Below are 17,673 nucleotides of genomic sequence, written 5' to 3'. Positions count from 1 at the left end.
CTTGGGATAGGCTGAGGTACAGGGGATTGGGTCTGGGTGGAGGAAGTTGGAGGGGGGAGGCTAGACACAGGGACAATGGCTGCCATCAGTGCTGAGGCCAGAGTCTGAAAAGCTCGCTGAAGGGCCGCCTGACCAGAATGAATGCCCTCCAGGAATGCATTTGTTTGTTGCAACTGCCTTTCTCCACCCTGGATGGCATTCAAAATGGCAGACTGCCCAACAGTGAGTGACCTGAGGAAGTCAATGGCCTCCTCACTGAGGGCAGCAGGGGTGACTGGGGCAGGGCCTGAGGTGCCTGGGGCGAAGGTGATGCCCACCCTCCTGGGTGAGCGGGCACGGGGCAGTGAGGGGCTGCTGGGAGGGCTGTGCTGGAAGGGGGGGTGGCAGCTGTACCTGTAGATGTGGGGGCACAGATGTTGCCGCCACCAGAAGAGAGCTCCCATCAGAGGACGAGTCAGTGTCGCTGGTCTCAGCTCCTGTCCCCGCCGTGGAGCTCCCCTCACCCTCCGTCTCACTGGTGAACTCTGAGTCCGTAGTCTCACCCTCCAGGGCCATGTGGGATGCAGCTCCCTCGTGCTCCGGTGCCACTGCTCCTCCACCTGATGATGCTAATGCACACAAGAACAGGGAGACCACAAAAAAGGGGGGGGCGACAGAAGAAAGACATGTTGAGTGCATGCATTACCGCTAACGTTGGCAGACACAGAAGCCCCCTGCACTACGCCGCGCTTTTGGGCTCCACTGTTCAATTACTGGGAAATGGCCTACTAGGCTATGGACAACATCTGCACACATAGATGACACAGGGGCATGATTAGGTGTACTTGGCACTCTACAGAGGTGGGGTGGGGTGCCACATGGCCTGTCTTACGGAGGGGCCTTGCCTACGGAACTCGCCCTGGCCTAGGGAAACCCACAGCCCACCTCCGTCACCCAGACAACTCCACTGCGCGCAAAGTCAGCAGAATGAGAGTGTGCTCACCCCCTTGTGGCTGCTGTGATGCCCTCAAGCGCCCATCCATCTCCGGGTACGCCAACGCTAGGATCCTGAACATCAGGAGGGTCATGGTGCCACGGGCACCCCTCCCATGTTGGGAGGCCATCCCCAGCTGAGCTTCCGCCGTCTTCTTGCTCCAGCGGTGAATTTCCTCCCATCTTTTACGGCAGTGGGTGCTCCGTCTGTGGTAGACCCCCAGGGTCCGGACGTCCTTGGCAATGGCACGCCAAATATCTTTTTTCTGGTGGGCGCTGACCTACATGAAATGTACAGGGGAAAAAGAGAAGTTATTACCAACTGCACCGTCAAACTGATTGGCCCCCATCCCTACCCGTGCCATGTGGCACATGCATTCACCGTCTTTCATGCACGCAGCACTCTCCCCCTTCCTTCTTACATCCAGCATTCTCCACACAGGCATAGCCCATACAACATGCTCCCTGTGTACTTACCTGTTTGTCTGGAGGACCGTAGAGTAGCGTGTACTGGAGGAGGACCCCATCCACGAGTTTCTCCAACCCCTCCGATGTGAAGGCAGGGGCCCTTTCCCCGGACACTCGAGCCATTGTCCCTTCCAGACTGAGGTCACAGCAGCACTTGCAGTGTAGGTCCTCTCCTGTCAAAGATCAGGTATCGAGTGATTGAACAGATAGAAAATGGCAGTCACGTCCGTGGCGGTGCGTACCGTCACTGCCGGCGTACATCGTCATTGGCTCCTGGGACCCATAGGGTCCAATGTTAACCAATGCAGCATTGTGCCGCGGTCTTCGACCGCCTACCGCAACGGTGTACAATGCCAGCGAAGTTACCTCACATCCCATTGTCCCACTTTACTGGTCAGGCAGCCGCCATTTCAGGGGCCCACATGGCTTCATTTTCAACTGCGTCACACATACCTAGGTCTAGACTCTACACACATACAGGCCATGTTTTGTATATGAATGGTGTTCTGTGTAAACTGTGGGTACGTACCTCTGAGTTGTTTGACTCTGTGCTCCCTGTTGTCCTTCATAGGCACCGTCCGCTGGGACATGTGAGGAGATGGCGGCATCCTCCGGTGTACCGACCGTTGGTGGACCTGTCGACAATGGAGGAGCGACATGTGATTATCACATACAGGCTTGACCGTGTCACAATCCAGGAACTGTGTAGCCAGTTGGAGCCAGACCAGATGTCAGCTATCCGCCATTCCCACAGGAATTCCCCCTCAAGTGCAGGTGCTGTCAGTGATCCATTTCCTTGCAAGTGGGTCTTTTCAAACAACAGTGGCCATATCATCAGGGATGTCCCAGCCTATGTTTTCCAACGTATTGTCCAGAGTGTTGTCTGCCCTTCTGAAACACATGCAGAGCTACATAGTTTTTCCTCAGGTGGAGGATTTGCCTACAGTGAAAGGTGATTGCTATGCCCTGGGACACATCCCCAACATCATAGGTGCCATTGATGGGGCCCATGTGGCTTTGGTTCCCCCCCCCACAGGAGTGAACAGGTGTACAGAAACCGGAAGAGTTATCATTCGATGAATGTACAGATGGTATGTTTGGCAGACCAGTACATCTCCCATGTGAATGCCATGTTCCATGGCTCATTGCATGACGCCTACATCCTGCGGATTAGCAGCATCCCTTATGTGATGTGTCAACTCCAGAGGCACCGTGTGTGGCTATTAGGTGAGCACCTGGAAAAAAGTCAGTGGGAATGGCTGTCTGGGTCTGGGGACATCCCTCTAGGTTAGTGCGTGTCTAACAGTTGTCCCTCACCATTTGCAGGTGACTGGTTACCCCAACCTGTCATGGCTACTGCCCCCAGTGAGGAATCCCAGGACAAGGGCAGAGAAATGCTACAATGAGGCCCATGGGCGAACTAGGAGTGTGATCGAGCGGACCTTCGGCCTCCTGAAGGCCAGGTTCAGGTGCCTCCATATGACAGGTGGATCCCTATTCTACTCACCAAAGAAGGTGTGCCAGATCATCGTGGCCTGCTGTATGCTTCACAACTTGGCTTTGCGACAACAGGTGCCTTTTCTGCAGGAGGATGGTCCAGATAGCGGTGTTGTGGCAGCTGTGGAGCCTGTGGACAGTGAAGACGAGGAAGCAGAGGAAGAATACATGAACAACAGGGACTCAGTGATCCAGCAATATTTCCAGTGAGACACAGGTAAGAGTACAGACCTGCCTACTACATGTACTTTAACACTACTACCCCTCTACTGTCTGTCATTTTCACCCAGTGTATGGTCACTGAGTTGTCACTTTCCCTTATGATTTCACAGATATGGGTCCCACTGTGTGACATCTGCTTAGATTCCTCATGGACTAGAGCTGTGTGACATAGGTATGTTGACATTACAATTGAAAGAGCATTCTGTCACTGTAATTGCTATTACACTAATTTGAAATCACAGACAGACTCCAGATTATTTTGTGCTTTAAGTGTGTTTATTTAAGTGCTCATTATTGGAGGGGGTAGTGAAATGGTGAGGGGTGATGGCGGAGAAATGTCCATGGCAGAGTCTAGTCTATTAGTCTCACAGGTGCATTGCCCATATGAGCATAGGACGTGGAGCTGGGGCAGTTTAAGTATGGACAGGGTGACAAAGTGGGACAGTAGGATAACAATCAGGGTGGTCTCATTTCTTGGCGGGGTCTTGGCATCGTGCTCTGTCTTTGTCCTGGATCTCAGGGTGGTCCTGTGGCGGGGCGTCCTGTCCACTAGCGCCGGCGGAGGTGGTGGGCAGTTCATCGTCCATGCTAGTGTCAAGGGTCCCTTGTAGTGCCACAGTGTCCCTCCTGGTGTTGAGTACTTCCTTCAGCACCCCTACGATGGTGCCCAGGGTGGAGCTGATGGTTCTGAGTTCCTCCCTGAAGCCCATATACTGTTCCTCCTGCAGGCGCTGGGTCTCCTGAAACTTGGCCAGTACGTTGCCATCGTCTCCTGGGAGTGGTGGTAGGCTCCCATGATGGAGGAGAGGGCCTCATGGAGAGTGGGTTCCCTTGGCCTGTCCGCCCCGGTCGCACAGCAGCCCTCCCAGTTCCCCTGTGTTTCTGGGCCTCCGTCCCCTGGACTGTGTGCCCACTGCCACTGCCCCTAGGTCCCTGTTGTTGTTGGGGTGGTGGGTTATCCTGGGTTCCCTGTAGTGGTGGACACACAGCTGATTGACGTGTCCTGGGGACGGAGGTATGGGCCCGCTGGATGGGTGCTGTGCTGGTGTTTCCAGAGGGGGGAAGGTCTGTGGTGGCCTGTGACTGGGTGATGGGAACTGACTGTCCCGAGGTCCCCGATGGGCCGGGCTGGTCATCTTGATCCAGTTGGACAGAGCTGCTGTCATCACTGTGAGCCTCTTCTGTTGGTGGTGTGGACATGTGTGGACCCTCCTGTCCGGTGACGTTTGGTAGGGGTCCTGCAGGGGTATAAACGGATGGTTATTACATATGTGTGTGTCATCGTGTGCAATGGGTGGGTGACCATGTACCCCAGTGCTTGCATTCCTGTGTGGGACCTTGTGTGATAATGGTTTAGGGGGTTGTATGAGTTTGTGCAGTGGGCATGCTTTAGTGATGGGTGTCCATGCATTGTTGTTGCATGCAGTGCTTTGTGTTGGGATGGGTGGTTTGTGATAGTGGGACATATGTGATGAGTTGGGGGTGAGGGTGAGGGTGGGGGTATGTGCTGGCATGCAGGTAGGGTGGGGGATGTAATAATTAAGATTTGTCTTACCAGAGTCCATTCCTCCAGCTACTCCTGCGAGGCCCTCAGGATGCAGAATCGCCAAGACCTGCTCCTACCATGTTGTTAGTTGTGGGGGAGGAGGTGGGGGTCCGCCGCCAGTCCGCTGAACCGCCAGGTGGTGTCTTGAGATCACGGAACGCACCTTCCCCCGTAGGTCGTTCCACCTCTTTCTGATGTCCTCCCAATTTCTTGGGTGCTGTCCCACTGCATTGAACCTGTCCACTATTCTTCGCCATAGCTCCATCTTCCTTGCAATGGAGGTGTGCTGCACCTGTGATCCGAATAGCTGTGGCTCTACCCGGACGATTTCCTCCACCATGACCCTGAGCTCCTCCTCCGAGAACCTCGGGTGTCTTTGCCGTGCCAGGGGGTGGTGTAGGTGATGTGTGGGGTGGAGTGTGTGGTGATAAGTGTGCTGATATGTAGTGGGGTGTTGTGTGAGGTGCGTGGAAGTTCTATGGGTGATGGTGTGTGCCTGTGGATGCTGTTGTTCTTGGTGGTGCTGTCTCTCCTTGGCCTTCTTTCGGATTTTTTTGTCGTAGGGGTTTGTGGGTGATGTGGGTGTGTGTTTTATATTGTATTGGGTGTGTGGGAGTGGTGCGTGTATGTGTATCAGGTGTGTGTATTTCGAATTGTCCAATGTGGCTGTGTTTTGTAAGAGTGTGTGTATTTTGAGCGCGGTGGTGTGTACCCCCAATGGAATACCGCGGTTTAAAGACCGCCGCGTGGATTCGTGTGTCGTGATAGTGTGGGTGTATTTCTGTTGGCGTGACGGTGGAGGTTTTGTTATCGCCAGTTTATCACTGACCTTTGGTGTGGCGGACTTGTGTGGGTGTCTGAATTTTGGCGGATTCAGAACTGTGGGTCATAATAGCTGTGGCGGAATTCCACGGCCGCTGCGGTGTGTTGGCGGTCTTCTGCACGGCGGTAAGCGGCTTTTACCGCCAATGTTGTAATGAGGGCCTATATGTGTTTCATTCAGCCCCAGCTAAACCAATATCTGTTACCTTGCAAAACGATGTTTGTTTGAGGGACACCAAATGTCACTATTTCTGTTCCTTATAAGGGCTTTTCTCTTTCTGGTTGTTTGTTCTTAGGTGGCATTCATCAATTTTTGCCTGCCTCCCATGTGCACTGGAACTGTAAGATACTAGGTATTTTTTTAACTAAGGTATTACATTTTTGCCTGACTACCAGTGTCTGCGATAGGGCATCCATGGACCCTGGAGGGACACTATCAAATATTTAATTATTTTATTTAGATTTTTCTCTGCCTCTCTTTACCTCCAAAAGGGGTCCCATGGGCCTTGGCAGAAAGCAATGGGTGTACTATTGTTAAACATGTATAATGATTGAGGATGTCATGTATTACACTGACTAGATTTCACTAATTTCCTGCTTTATTTTGATTGCCTGCAGGTGCATGAGAAGCAACATACAATACTGAGGTGGACAGAAGCTTGTGAATTAGCTCACAGCAAGGCTAGAGTCCCCTGGTAAATGCTGCTGTGTGTGCTAAGTGCTAACCCTTGTAAAAAGAAAAGAAAATGGCCCCAAAGAAGACACTTTTTGCCAAGAAAGCGGCCACTGAAAACTAGAAGATGAATGTTGCCAGCACCAGCACTGGCATCAAGCCCCCCTCAATTTTCCAGAAATACAGCATGCCTGCTGCACCCTCCTTTGAGCAGGAAGAGGATTAGAGGAGGATCATCCCTAGAGGAATGGTACTGGCACAACTAAAGCCAAGTCCCTCAGCACTGCATTGACTGCAGTCATGGAGAGCTACAAGTCTGAAATCAACTTATCCTGCAAACAAACCTATTCTTTGTTGGAAACTCAACAACTCAAGCTCACCTCTATTCAGCCTGCTCTCAATCATATAGTTCCACCAACAGGGCCTGCTTCAATCTTTGCAAGAAGACACAAAAACCTAGCAGCAACCATCACCTCTACTGAAGTCGCAACGCAGCCTGGATAAAGGTCAAAACAGCTACCAAGTTTAGCCTCAGGAAGTTGTTCAAGCATGGGCTCAATAATAAAGGTAGCCCCCCAGTTTGTAACTTCTTCATGCTTAGCCTGCATGAAGAGCACATCACAAAATGTTCAATGTGTAGCTGTAAGCCAGCTGGACAGTACAATACCAGGGGCCAATTAGATAGATACTACGTGGCAGTGAATCTTCTGAGGCAGCCTTATTAAAGTTGCTCATAGTATAAAGTCATCATCTGCAGGAACCTCACAATGTCACAAGGGACAGACTGATAAAGTGACCCCAAAGCGATCCAGCAGCCAACATGTGAATCAGTTGTTAAACAACAGATCACATGCACATCACTGCACACTAGATCTTCTTCAAGGGGGTGAAGCAATGGCTAACTCCTGGTCTCATCACTGATAATGCTTTTCAAGACATTCAATTGCATACAACTGTTGCAGTTCTCACCACTTAGAACTTACATAGATCTGCCAGCATCCTGGATGAATATAACACCAAAGTATATGAATGGTTCCAACCCAGAGATCTCAGCACTAGATTAATTGCCACTAACAACAACAGTAATATTGTCAAAGCCATGGCTGAGTGAGGAAATGGAATATGGTAAGCCAATGTCTTTTTATAGGAGAGGTAGGCTTCACAACAGGGGTGGGTGGAGCTCTTGGAGGTCCGCTACTTGGGATTGTGCTGACTGCCAAAAATACTCCTCGAACTCCGCCTCACTCCGTGCAAACAGGCGGAGTTGTGCTTGGCTGCCCATTTGCGCTGATTGATTCGAGTAGCACACTCTCCGTTGCAACACGAGTGCGAACCGCACCACAATGTCACCCGTGTGTGGTCATCTTGTTTTTTCTAGTCCTGTGTATGGTGCTGGGCCTACTTTTCATTCTATACTATATCTTTGCCATCCTTTCTTTATCCTACTTATCCTCCCTTGTTTTACATGTATTCCCTTAGTGTGTGTATTTGCTTTGGTATATTTTATGAATTTGCCTCTTTTATTAGTTTTTGTGACTCTTTGTTCATTTGTTTGTTTTTCCTTAACTTCCCAATTTCTTCCTCTATTTCCTTCTCTTTCCTTCTGTCTTTTTTTATTCCCACACAGTGCCATGTCAGAGCATGGGAGAGGCAGCGCCAATGCGGGTGGTGCAGCAAATAGTACGCCATGAAGGCTCTAGCGCCTCAGGGGGAGGTAACATTGTGACATTTTTAGCGAGAAGGAGGTAACAGCCCTTGTTTTATCTGTGCAGCACCACCTCCTCTCCATGCTGACAGCAGGCTGCAGGCCTAGAATGGGTGCGGCCTGCAGGAGCATCAGCTGCTGTGGGGGATGGTTTACCGTTGTGTTCATCAAAGTACTGTTGTTTGGTGGACCCTGCAGCAGCTCATGCACTGTTGGGCTGATATCCTGGACCAGGAACTGGCTGGGCCTCCAGGTTGCAGGGTTTGGTGAATACTAGTAATTATTACTAATATTGTTATGTCCTACAATGCTATTGTTTTCCAATAGCATGCTGCTCACACTCAGAGGTAACTTAAGTTCACATAATGTTACAAATATTATGTGATCCAGATTGGAGTAGGCGCTCACTTGGGCTGATTATTTAACGAGTTATGCTGACTCCTCTGTCCTCCTGTCACTGAGATAGTGGTACAGTGGTAGTGATAGTAATATAATATCAGTGACTTAGTATTCTCTGGGCCAGATTTACAAGGCCCTAGCACCTCCTTGCGCCACATTAGTGTAATTCTTTTACACCAATGTGGCTCAATGAGGCAAAAATCACTGCGCCATATTTAGAAAGTGGGGCAATTCATGCACTGTGCCACTTTGTAACCTGTGGCGCTACATTATGCCTGCACCAGGTGTTAGGAGGCCCGCATAAACGGTGCAATGAAATCTACAAGATTACATTGCGCTATTCTTGGCGTCATTTTTAACACATGCTTTAATACTGATGCACCAGATTCTTTAACCCCTTCGCTGCCAGGCCTTTTCCCCCTCCTGTGCCAGGCCTTTTTTTGCCTATTTGGGGCAGTTCGCGCTTAGGCCCTCATAACTTTTTGTGCACATAAGCTAACCAAGCCAAATTTGCGTCCTTTTTTTCCAACATCCTAAGGATTCTAAAGGTACCCAGACTTTGTGGGTTCCCTTGAAGGAGGCCAAGAAATTGGCCAAAATACAGGGAAAATTTCGTTTTTTTCAAAATAATTGAAAAAAGTGGCTGCAGAAGAAGGCTTGTGGTTTTTCCCCTGAAAATGGCATCAACAAAGGGTTTGCGGTGCTAAACTCAGCAGCTTCCCAGCTTTCAGGAACAGGCAGACTAGAATCAGAAAACCCAATTTTTCAACACAATTTTGGCATTTTACTGGGACATACCCCATTTTTGCAATTTTTTGTGCTTTCAGCCTCCTTCCAGTCAGTGACAGAAATGGGCATGGAACCAATGCTGGATCCCAGAAACCTAAACATTTCTGAAAAGTAGACAAAATTCTGAATTCAGCAAGGGGTCATTTGTGTAGATCCTACAAGGGTTTCCTACAGAAAATAACAACTGAAAAAGAAAAATATTGAAATTGAGGTGAAAAAAACATCAATTTTTCTCTACGTTTTACTCTGTAACTTTTCCCTGCAATGTCAGATTATCGAAAGCAATATACCGTTACGTCTGCTGGACTCCTCTGGTTGCGGGGATATATAGGGCTTGTAGGTTCATCAAGAACCTGAGGAACCCAGAGCCAATAAATGAGCTGCACCCTGCAGTGCGTTTTCATTCTATACCGGGTATACAGCAATTCATTTGCTGAAATATAAAGAGTAAAAAATTGCTATCAAGAAAACCTTTGTATTTCCAAAAAGGGCACAAGATAAGGTGTTGAGGAGCAGTGGTTATTTGCACATCTCTGAATTCCGGGGTGACCATACTAGCATGTGAATTACAGGGCATTTCTCAAATAGATGTCTTTTTTACACACTCTCCTATATTTGGAAGGAAAAAATGTAGAGAAAGACAAGGGGCAATAACACTTGTTTTGCTAATCTATGTTCCCCCAAGTCTCCCGATAAAAATGATACCTCACTTGTGTGGGTAGGCCTAGCGCCCGCAACAGGAAACGCCCCAAAGCGCAACGTGGACACATCCAAATTTTTGGAAGAAAACAGAGGTGTTTTTGGCGAAGTGCCTACCTGTAGATTTTGGCCTCTAGCTCAGCCGGCACCTAGGGAAACCTACCAAACCTGTGCATTTCTGAAAACTAGAGACCTAGGGGAATCCAAGGAGGGGTGACTTGCGGGGCTCGGACCAAGTTCTGTTACCCAGAATCCTTTGCAAACCTCAAAATTTGGCTAAAAAAACACATGTTCCTCACATTTCTGTGGCAGAAAGTTCGGGAATCTGAGAGGAGCCACAAATTTCCTTCCACCCAGCGCTCCCCCAAGTCTCCCGATAAAAATGATACCTCACTTGTGTGGGTAGGCCTAGCGCCCGCGACAGGAAACGCCCCAAAGCGCAACGTGGACACATCCACATTTTTGGAAGAAAACAGAGGTGTTTTTTGCGAAGTGCCTACCTGTAGATTTTGGCCTCTAGCTCAGCCGGCACCTTGGGAAACCTACCAAACCTGTGCATTTCTGAAAACTAGAGACCTAGGGGAATCCAAGGAGGGGTGACTTGCGGGGCTCTGACTAGGTTCTGTTACCCAGAATCCTTTGCAAACCTCAAAATTTGGCTAAAAAAACACATGTTCCTCACATTTCTGTGGCAGAAAGTTCGGGAATCTGAGAGGAGCCACAAATTTCCTTCCACCCAGCGTTCCCCCAAGTCTCCCGATAAAAATGATACCTCACTTGTGTGGGTAGGCCTAGCGCCCGCGACAAGAAACGCCCCAAAGCGCAACGTGAACACATCCAAATTTTTGGAAGAAAACAGAGGTGTTTTTTGCGAAGTACCTACCTGTAGATTTTGGCCTCTAGCTCAGCCGGCACCTAGAGAAACCTACCAAACCTGTGCATTTCTGAAAACTAGAGACCTAGGGGAATCCAAGGAGGGGTGACTGGCGGGGCTCGGACCAGGTTCTGTTACCCAGAATCCTTTGCAAACCTCAAAATTTGGCTAAAAAAACACATGTTCCTCACATTTCTGTGGCAGAAAGTTTGGGAATCTGAGAGGAGCCACAAATTTCCTTCCACCCAGCGTTCCCCCAAGTCTCCCGATAAAAATGATACCTCACTTGTGTGGGTAGGCCTAGCGCCCGCGACAGGAAACGCCCCAAAGCGCAACGTGGACACATCCAAATTTTTGGAAGAAAACAGAGGTGTTTTTTGCGAAGTGCCTACCTGTAGATTTTGGCCTCTAGCTCAGCCGGCACCTAGGGAAACCTACCAAACCTGTGCATTTCTGAAAACTAGAGACCTAGGGGAATCCAAGGAGGGGTGACTTGCGGGGCTCTGACTAGGTTCTGTTACCCAGAATCCTTTGCAAACCTCAAAATTTGGCTAAAAAAACACATGTTCCTCACATTTCTGTGGCAGAAAGTTCGGGAATCTGAGAGGAGCCACAAATTTCCTTCCACCCAGCGTTCCCCCAAGTCTCCCGATAAAAATGATACCTCACTTGTGTGGGTAGGCCTAGCGCCCGCGACAGGAAACGCCCCAAAGCGCAACGTGGACACATCCAAATTTTTGAAAGAAAACAGTGCCTACCTGTGGATTTTGGCCTGTAGCTCAGCCGGCACCTAGGGAAACCTACCAAACCTGTGCATTTCTGAAAACTAGAGACCTAGGGGAATCCAAGGAGGGGTGACTTGCGGGGCTCGGACCAGGTTCTGTTACCCAGAATCCTTTGCAAACCTCAAAATTTGGCTAAAAAAACACATGTTCCTCACATTTCTGTGGCAGAAAGTTCGGGAATCTGAGAGGAGCCACAAATTTCCTTCCACCCAGCATTCCCCTAAGTCTCTCGATAAAAATGGTACCTCACTTCTGTGGGTAGGCCTAGCGTCCACGAAAGGAAATGGCCCAAAACACAACGTGGACAGAACATATTTTTTCACAGAAAACAGAGGTGTTTTTTGCAAAGTGCCTACCTGTGGAGTTTGGCCTCTAGCTCAGCCGGCCCCGGGAGGGGGGGGCAGAAATGGCCTAAAATAAATTTGACCGCCCACCCCCCACCCCCCCCCCGGTCGCTCCCCCTGCGTGACATTGGCGCCAAACCTAAAATCAGCCAATCTGCCTCCAGAGGGGCAGAAATGGTCTAAATACAATTTGCCCCCCAGGGGAGCGACCCTTGCCTGATGGGTCGCTCCCCATCTCTAAAAATAGAAACAACAAAAAAAAAAAAACACCCAAAAAAAATTTGCCTTGGCGCCTAGAGGTTTCTGCCCCCCTGGGCGCAGTTCGGCCTAATAATAGGCCGATCTGCCCCCCGGGGGGGCAGAAATGGCCTAAAATAAATTTGCCCCCATCCCCCCCCGGGAGCGACCCTTGCCTACGGGGTCGCTCCCCCTGCGTGACATTGGCGCCAAAAAACAAATCCCCGGTGCCTAGTGGTTTCTGCCCCCTTGGGGGCAGATTGACCTAAAATCGGCCAATCTGCCCCAAGGGGGGCAGAAATGGCCTAAATACAATTTGCCCCCAGGGGAGCGACCCTTGCCTGATGGGTCGCTCCCCATCTCGAACAAAACAAACAAACAAAAAAAAAAACACAACAAAAAAATTTGCCCTGGTGCCCTGAGGGTTCTGCCCCCCCTGGGGGCAGTTCGGCCTAATAATAGGCCGATCTGCCCCCCGGGGGGGCAGAAATGGCCTACAATAAATTTGCCCCCCCCCCGCCGGGAGCGACCCTTGCCTACGGGGTTGCTCCCCCTGCGTGACATTGGCGCCAAAAAACAAATCCCCGGTGCCTAGTGGTTTCTGCCCCCTTGGGGGCAGATTGACCTAAAATCAGCTAATCTGCCCCCAGGGGGGCAGAAATGGTCTAAATACAATTTGCCCCCCAGGGGAGCGACCCTTGCCTGATGGGTCGCTCCCCAGCTCTAAAAAAAGAAACAACAAAAACAAAAAAAAAACACAAATAAAAATTTGCCTTGGCGCCTAGAGGTGTCTGCCCCCCCTGGGGGCAGATCGGCCTAATAATAGGCCGAACTGCCCCCAGGGGGGGCAGAAATGGCCTAAAATAAATTGCCCTCCCCCCCAGGGAGCGACCCTTGCCTAAGGGGTCGCTCCCTTTGCGTGAAATTCACGCAAAGAAAAAACTCCCTGGTGTCTAGTGGTTTCTACCCCCCTTGGGGGCAGATTGGCCTCATCAAAATAGGCCAATCTGCCCCCAAGGGGGGCAGAAATGGCCAAAATATAATTTTCCCCCAAGGGGAGCGACCCTTGCCTAAGGAGTCGCTCCCCACCAAAAAAAATAAAATGAAACATAAAAAAAAAAAAAAGGTCCCTGGTGCCTAGAGGTTTCTGCCCCCAGGGGGGGCAGAAAAGGCCTTCCCGAAAATATGCCCCCCTGAGAGCGACCCTTGCCCAAGGGGTCGCTCCCTTTTGTCAATATCAGTACAAAAAAAAAAAAATCCCTGGCTTTTGAAACCTTCGGAGGGACTTCAAAGGGAAGGAAATACTTTTCCTTCCCTTTGAAGCCCCTCCGGGCCTCCCAGTGATTGAAAGAGAAATGCAAAGCATTTCTCTTTCAATCGTCGCGCTGGAAGCAGAGCTTCCAGCGCGACGAGGGAGGCCCCTGTGACTAATCAGCGCGCGCGCGCTGACGTCACAGGGGGGGTGGGGGGGGGGGGTCGGGGGTGGAAGGGGAAGTTCTTCCCCATCCATCCCCGACTTGGGGGGGGAGGGGGGTGCACGGGGGGCGCGCTAGCGCGCCCCCAAGTTCCCCTGTGCCATGGACGAGATGATCTCGTCCAAGGCACAGGGGAACTGTAGCCTTGGACGAGATCATCTCGTCCAAGGCACAAAAGCGGTTAAATATGGGCCTTTGTGTCTTTCTTTTTATGTAGCTCATACAGTCCCAAGCAATCTCCGAGTAATGTGTAGTATGCATTGAAAAAGGAAACTGACTGAATTGGCATATTTAAGGAGGTTGCGATTTTCGAAGCAAAGATCATTTGTAATAATGCATAAGTATTTCCGAATGTGGCTTAGGAAATTTAGAATAGGCAACTTGATATTGTTGGCAATCTGATTTAGAAAAGTACAATGTTAATATGCTACTGCCTTTGTCTTTGCCTGTCAAAATATTTTCTAGGAAATTAACTGTACCACTAATCTATTTTTGTTACCTTCTTTATTTCTTACATCAGCACCTAAGGGAAACAAGCGGACATCAGAGGTTCGGGCCAAAGAGGTTGCCACAGCCAGTGCCATGGCGGGTGGAAGTTTCATCGCTACCAACAGCTCCGTGGCTGACGGCTCTGCTGGCCCTACTAAGTTCTCATGAAAATTTCTCTAACTTTTACCTCTCCCAGTTAGAATTATATTTCCTCCTTTCTCTTATGCTGTGACTTTGTTTTCAAATCCTCTTTGCTCTATTCAATGTTTATTCTTGTTATCACTCAATGCATTGTCCTTTTTCTATATTTCTTGTTTTTGTAGCTGAAATCCTCCTTTCTGGACTAGTCTGTAGCTTAAGCTTTCTTCTGTTTGGTTAGTAAGCTGTCCCTCTCCTCTTACTTTTATACCTTATGGATTAGTACTGTAAGACTAAGACAATAGGTTAGGTAGTCTAATGTGAAGATTTCAGAGTTTGCCGACCCAAGCACGCTTTTCTATGCTCCTTTGTTTAAAAGGCTTTCTATTTGTTGCTCATACTCAAAGTAAGAGAGCAATGGTTATGTTGAACCCCAGAATGCTGTGTTGTATGTATTATTATTCAGTATTCCAGCAGTTTCGATGGCAGTGCACCATGGCATTAAAGTAGTATGAGGACGGTCCCTTTGCATTTGCCAACCAAAATCATATGTCTTTCGTTGACCACATTGGCTCATTGACTAATTTATTCTACCCCTTCATTGTACTTGAAATGACTCACCATATCTCTGCTGCTTCATTACGGTTGCCTAAACTACTGCCTTTTCTAATATTGTCTACCAACAAAATTGCCCAAAGTGATATTGTAGATGGGAGAGAAGATAAAGCAAACTGAACTGTAGTCATGTATTGCAGTGGTATTTTGTGAAAAAAATAGAAAGGGGGATGAGTCTCTGGCTTTTAATGTGTAAAGTTTATTCTAGCTGCACAGACTACCACTGCCGGGGTCAGTACCAGTGCACCAAATGATGCAGCAGCTGAAGGGGGAGTCTCTGCCCCGGCAGGAACTGGCGATGGTAAGGCACAATGCTTGGTTATTGACTATAACTAGTATGCTCACTGTATTTGTTAAGTGAGGCAGATTCCATCCATCATCATCCATGATTTCTCTGCCCATGGCAATTTGCGACCCATGGGCCATGACCCCACCTAACTGCAGCATGGTTTAAGCCAACACTGCAGTGTTGGCTGTGTAATGTGCATCTGATTCTTTACTGTGGCATTTATAAATTTTTCAATGGATTACAAACTGAAACAGTACTGCACTCCTTTATTTATTCCTAAATTCTCTCCAGCTTGCCAAAAACATTGGAAAAAAGCATTTTAGGCAAGTGCTATATGTTAAGGAACAAGTGATTCATATTGCTTCTGAAATGGGTTTACCCCTGTTCACATGTTTACCTTTTGACATTCATTAACTTTCAGTTTCATCTACAGTGAACGACTAAGCCTAAGCTTAGTCACATCAGGACCTCCCCCCCAACTATTCTATAGCAAAACCTCTACTGTACCTACCTGGCCTTTTCCATGTACATTACCCTGCTGCAGCTATGGGCCTGATTTAGATCTTGGTAGTAATGATCCTGCCTTCGACTTTTTGACTGGAAGCTCATCCGCCTCTGTGACAGTCCCCCCTCTGTATTTAGATGTTGGTGGTCCCATAGATGAAAGCCCACATTTAATCTGCTGTCTCTGCCAAGAAATAACATCCGCGTTGATGGCGGTAGAGAGAAAAGGGCATGCTGGCGAAAACCCAGACACCCTTACCACTGTGCAGATTTGGAAGTGCATTACCGCCAAGAAAAAACTGGCGGTCCAACCTTCATGTTTGAGTTGGCAAATTGGGGGGGGGGCAGGGTGAAAACTCACATTTTCCCCAATTTCACCTCTGTCTTTGACTGGAAATGACTTGACGACACCTACCGTCACATCTGCCACCGACCCACGGAGAAAACACAACCCCCACGTCGCCAGACTCGAAGGTTGGGATGCCGCATTGCCAGGGTACGTTCGATGGGCACTGCACAGGAGGTCCGGACCATTGCAGGCATATACATGTCACAGTAATCTTTTACAATCGCTGTGACATGCATATCTTGTGGATACGAGTGGGTCAGACACGGATGGAGACATACTGGTACCCAACACATATCGCAAACATACACAACTGTCATTATGGTGCCATTATGCAAACTGTGTCCATGTGTGCACATTGCCAGGGGATCTGTATCATGTTGTGCTGTGAGTTGTGTGTGTGAGTCAGTGTGTGTATGTGTGTATATGGTCCAATGAAATTGGCTGGGTGAGGTGGGGGGTGATGTGGTTGTGTCTATGTGTGTGTCACTTGCATGTGAGACCAATGTTGTTGATTATGTTATGTTGTCATGTGGCACACTCAGGTGAGTGTGGTTATTGTGTGGCAGACATTGTCATGACAATCGTAGTTTTGCTTGTGTGTGAGTGTTTGTGTAGCTGAATGTGTAGTTGTGTTGTTTGTTGTGGTTGTGTTGTTTGTAGGTGCAGTATCAATGGTGTATGTATGCTGTGTCACTGATGTATGTAAATGTGTGTTTTTGGCATGTATGGGTTGTGTTGTGTTGGACTGGCAATGGGTTATTGTGTGAATGTGAAGTGTTGTGTAGTGTGTATGGCTAAGGTAGAGTGTGTCTGTGTCTCTTACCTTTCTTCCATAGCTCTTGCCATTGTACGAAGTCCATTGGGTCCCACTGCCGTCCTCCCTCTGTCAGCAATCTGCTGCCAGTAAATCTGCTTGCAGAGCTGTAACATCTAAATATGGTGGGCGGAAGACCATTGACTTGGCGGTCTTCTTGGGTTCATGGGCGAGGCGGCTTGGCGGTGCAACTGCCAAGATCTATATCAGGCCCTAAGTCAACTTTCCTTCTCTTACTGCCAAGCTAATGCTTTTGATTGAAATAATTTGTATTTAAGGGAGAGGCCAGGAAGTAAAGTGGGATTAAGTGTTTGGGATTTCGTGTTTTGCGGATGGAATACTCTGTGATGAACATGCCCAATAAAAACTATATACACCGCTCCTTTCCCTGCACTGGAGTGCATAATTTGTTCCACAGTCTTCTTACGGCAGATAGGATATCTATTATCTGCATGTTATACGTGACATATTAATCATCTGCTTCTTTGGAGTCACAGTAGAATTGAAAGGCATTTGGAGAAAAGCAAGGCCATTGGAATCAAAGTGAATTTTTTGTCTATTGAACCTGCCCCAGCTGCAGATAGTAGAAAATTTGTACCCAATGCTCTAGCTAGTGCGTTTCCAGTCATTTAGCACAACAAAAATAAAATACTTGTACTCCAAAGTGGATGATGACTTACTTATTAATCAGAGCTATTTTTCATTCTTCAACACAAAGGCCCTCATTCCGACCCTGGCGGTTTCAAACTGCCAGGGTGGAGGGCAACGGAAGCACCGCCAACAGGCTGGCGGTGGTTCCTGGGCTATTCTGACCACGGCGGTAAAGCCGCGGTCAGAAAAGGGGATCCGGCGGTTTCCTGCCGGATTTCCCCTGGCCCTGCTTGCAGCGCCGCCATGGGGATTCCGACCCCCTTCCCGCTATCCTGTTCCTGGCGGTAAAACCCGCCAGGAACAGGATGGCGGGAACG

At 48.9% G+C, this 17,673-nt stretch overlaps 1 protein-coding gene across 3 annotated transcripts in view; it reads left to right on the top strand.

Annotated features, from left to right (window-relative positions):
* Positions 1-15,289, top strand: part of LOC138287442 (putative glycine N-acyltransferase-like protein 1B) — a 253,972-nt gene extending 238,683 nt beyond the window's left edge. For 2 of the 3 annotated variants that reach the window (XM_069227867.1, XM_069227866.1), the window contains one exon: positions 14,028-15,289. In XM_069227867.1, the coding sequence (XP_069083968.1) occupies positions 14,028-14,228 (201 nt within the window). In that variant the 3' untranslated portion in view covers positions 14,229-15,289. The remainder of the gene's footprint in view (positions 1-14,027) is intronic. The other variant, XM_069227868.1, reaches the window with a different exon arrangement.
* Positions 15,290-17,673: the final 2,384 nt, after the last annotated feature.

The sequence above is a fragment of the Pleurodeles waltl genome, chromosome 4_1 (genome assembly GCF_031143425.1).
Source record: "Pleurodeles waltl isolate 20211129_DDA chromosome 4_1, aPleWal1.hap1.20221129, whole genome shotgun sequence".
NCBI lineage: Eukaryota > Metazoa > Chordata > Amphibia > Caudata > Salamandridae > Pleurodeles > Pleurodeles waltl.
This window is presented reverse-complemented; position numbering and strand designations above follow the sequence as displayed.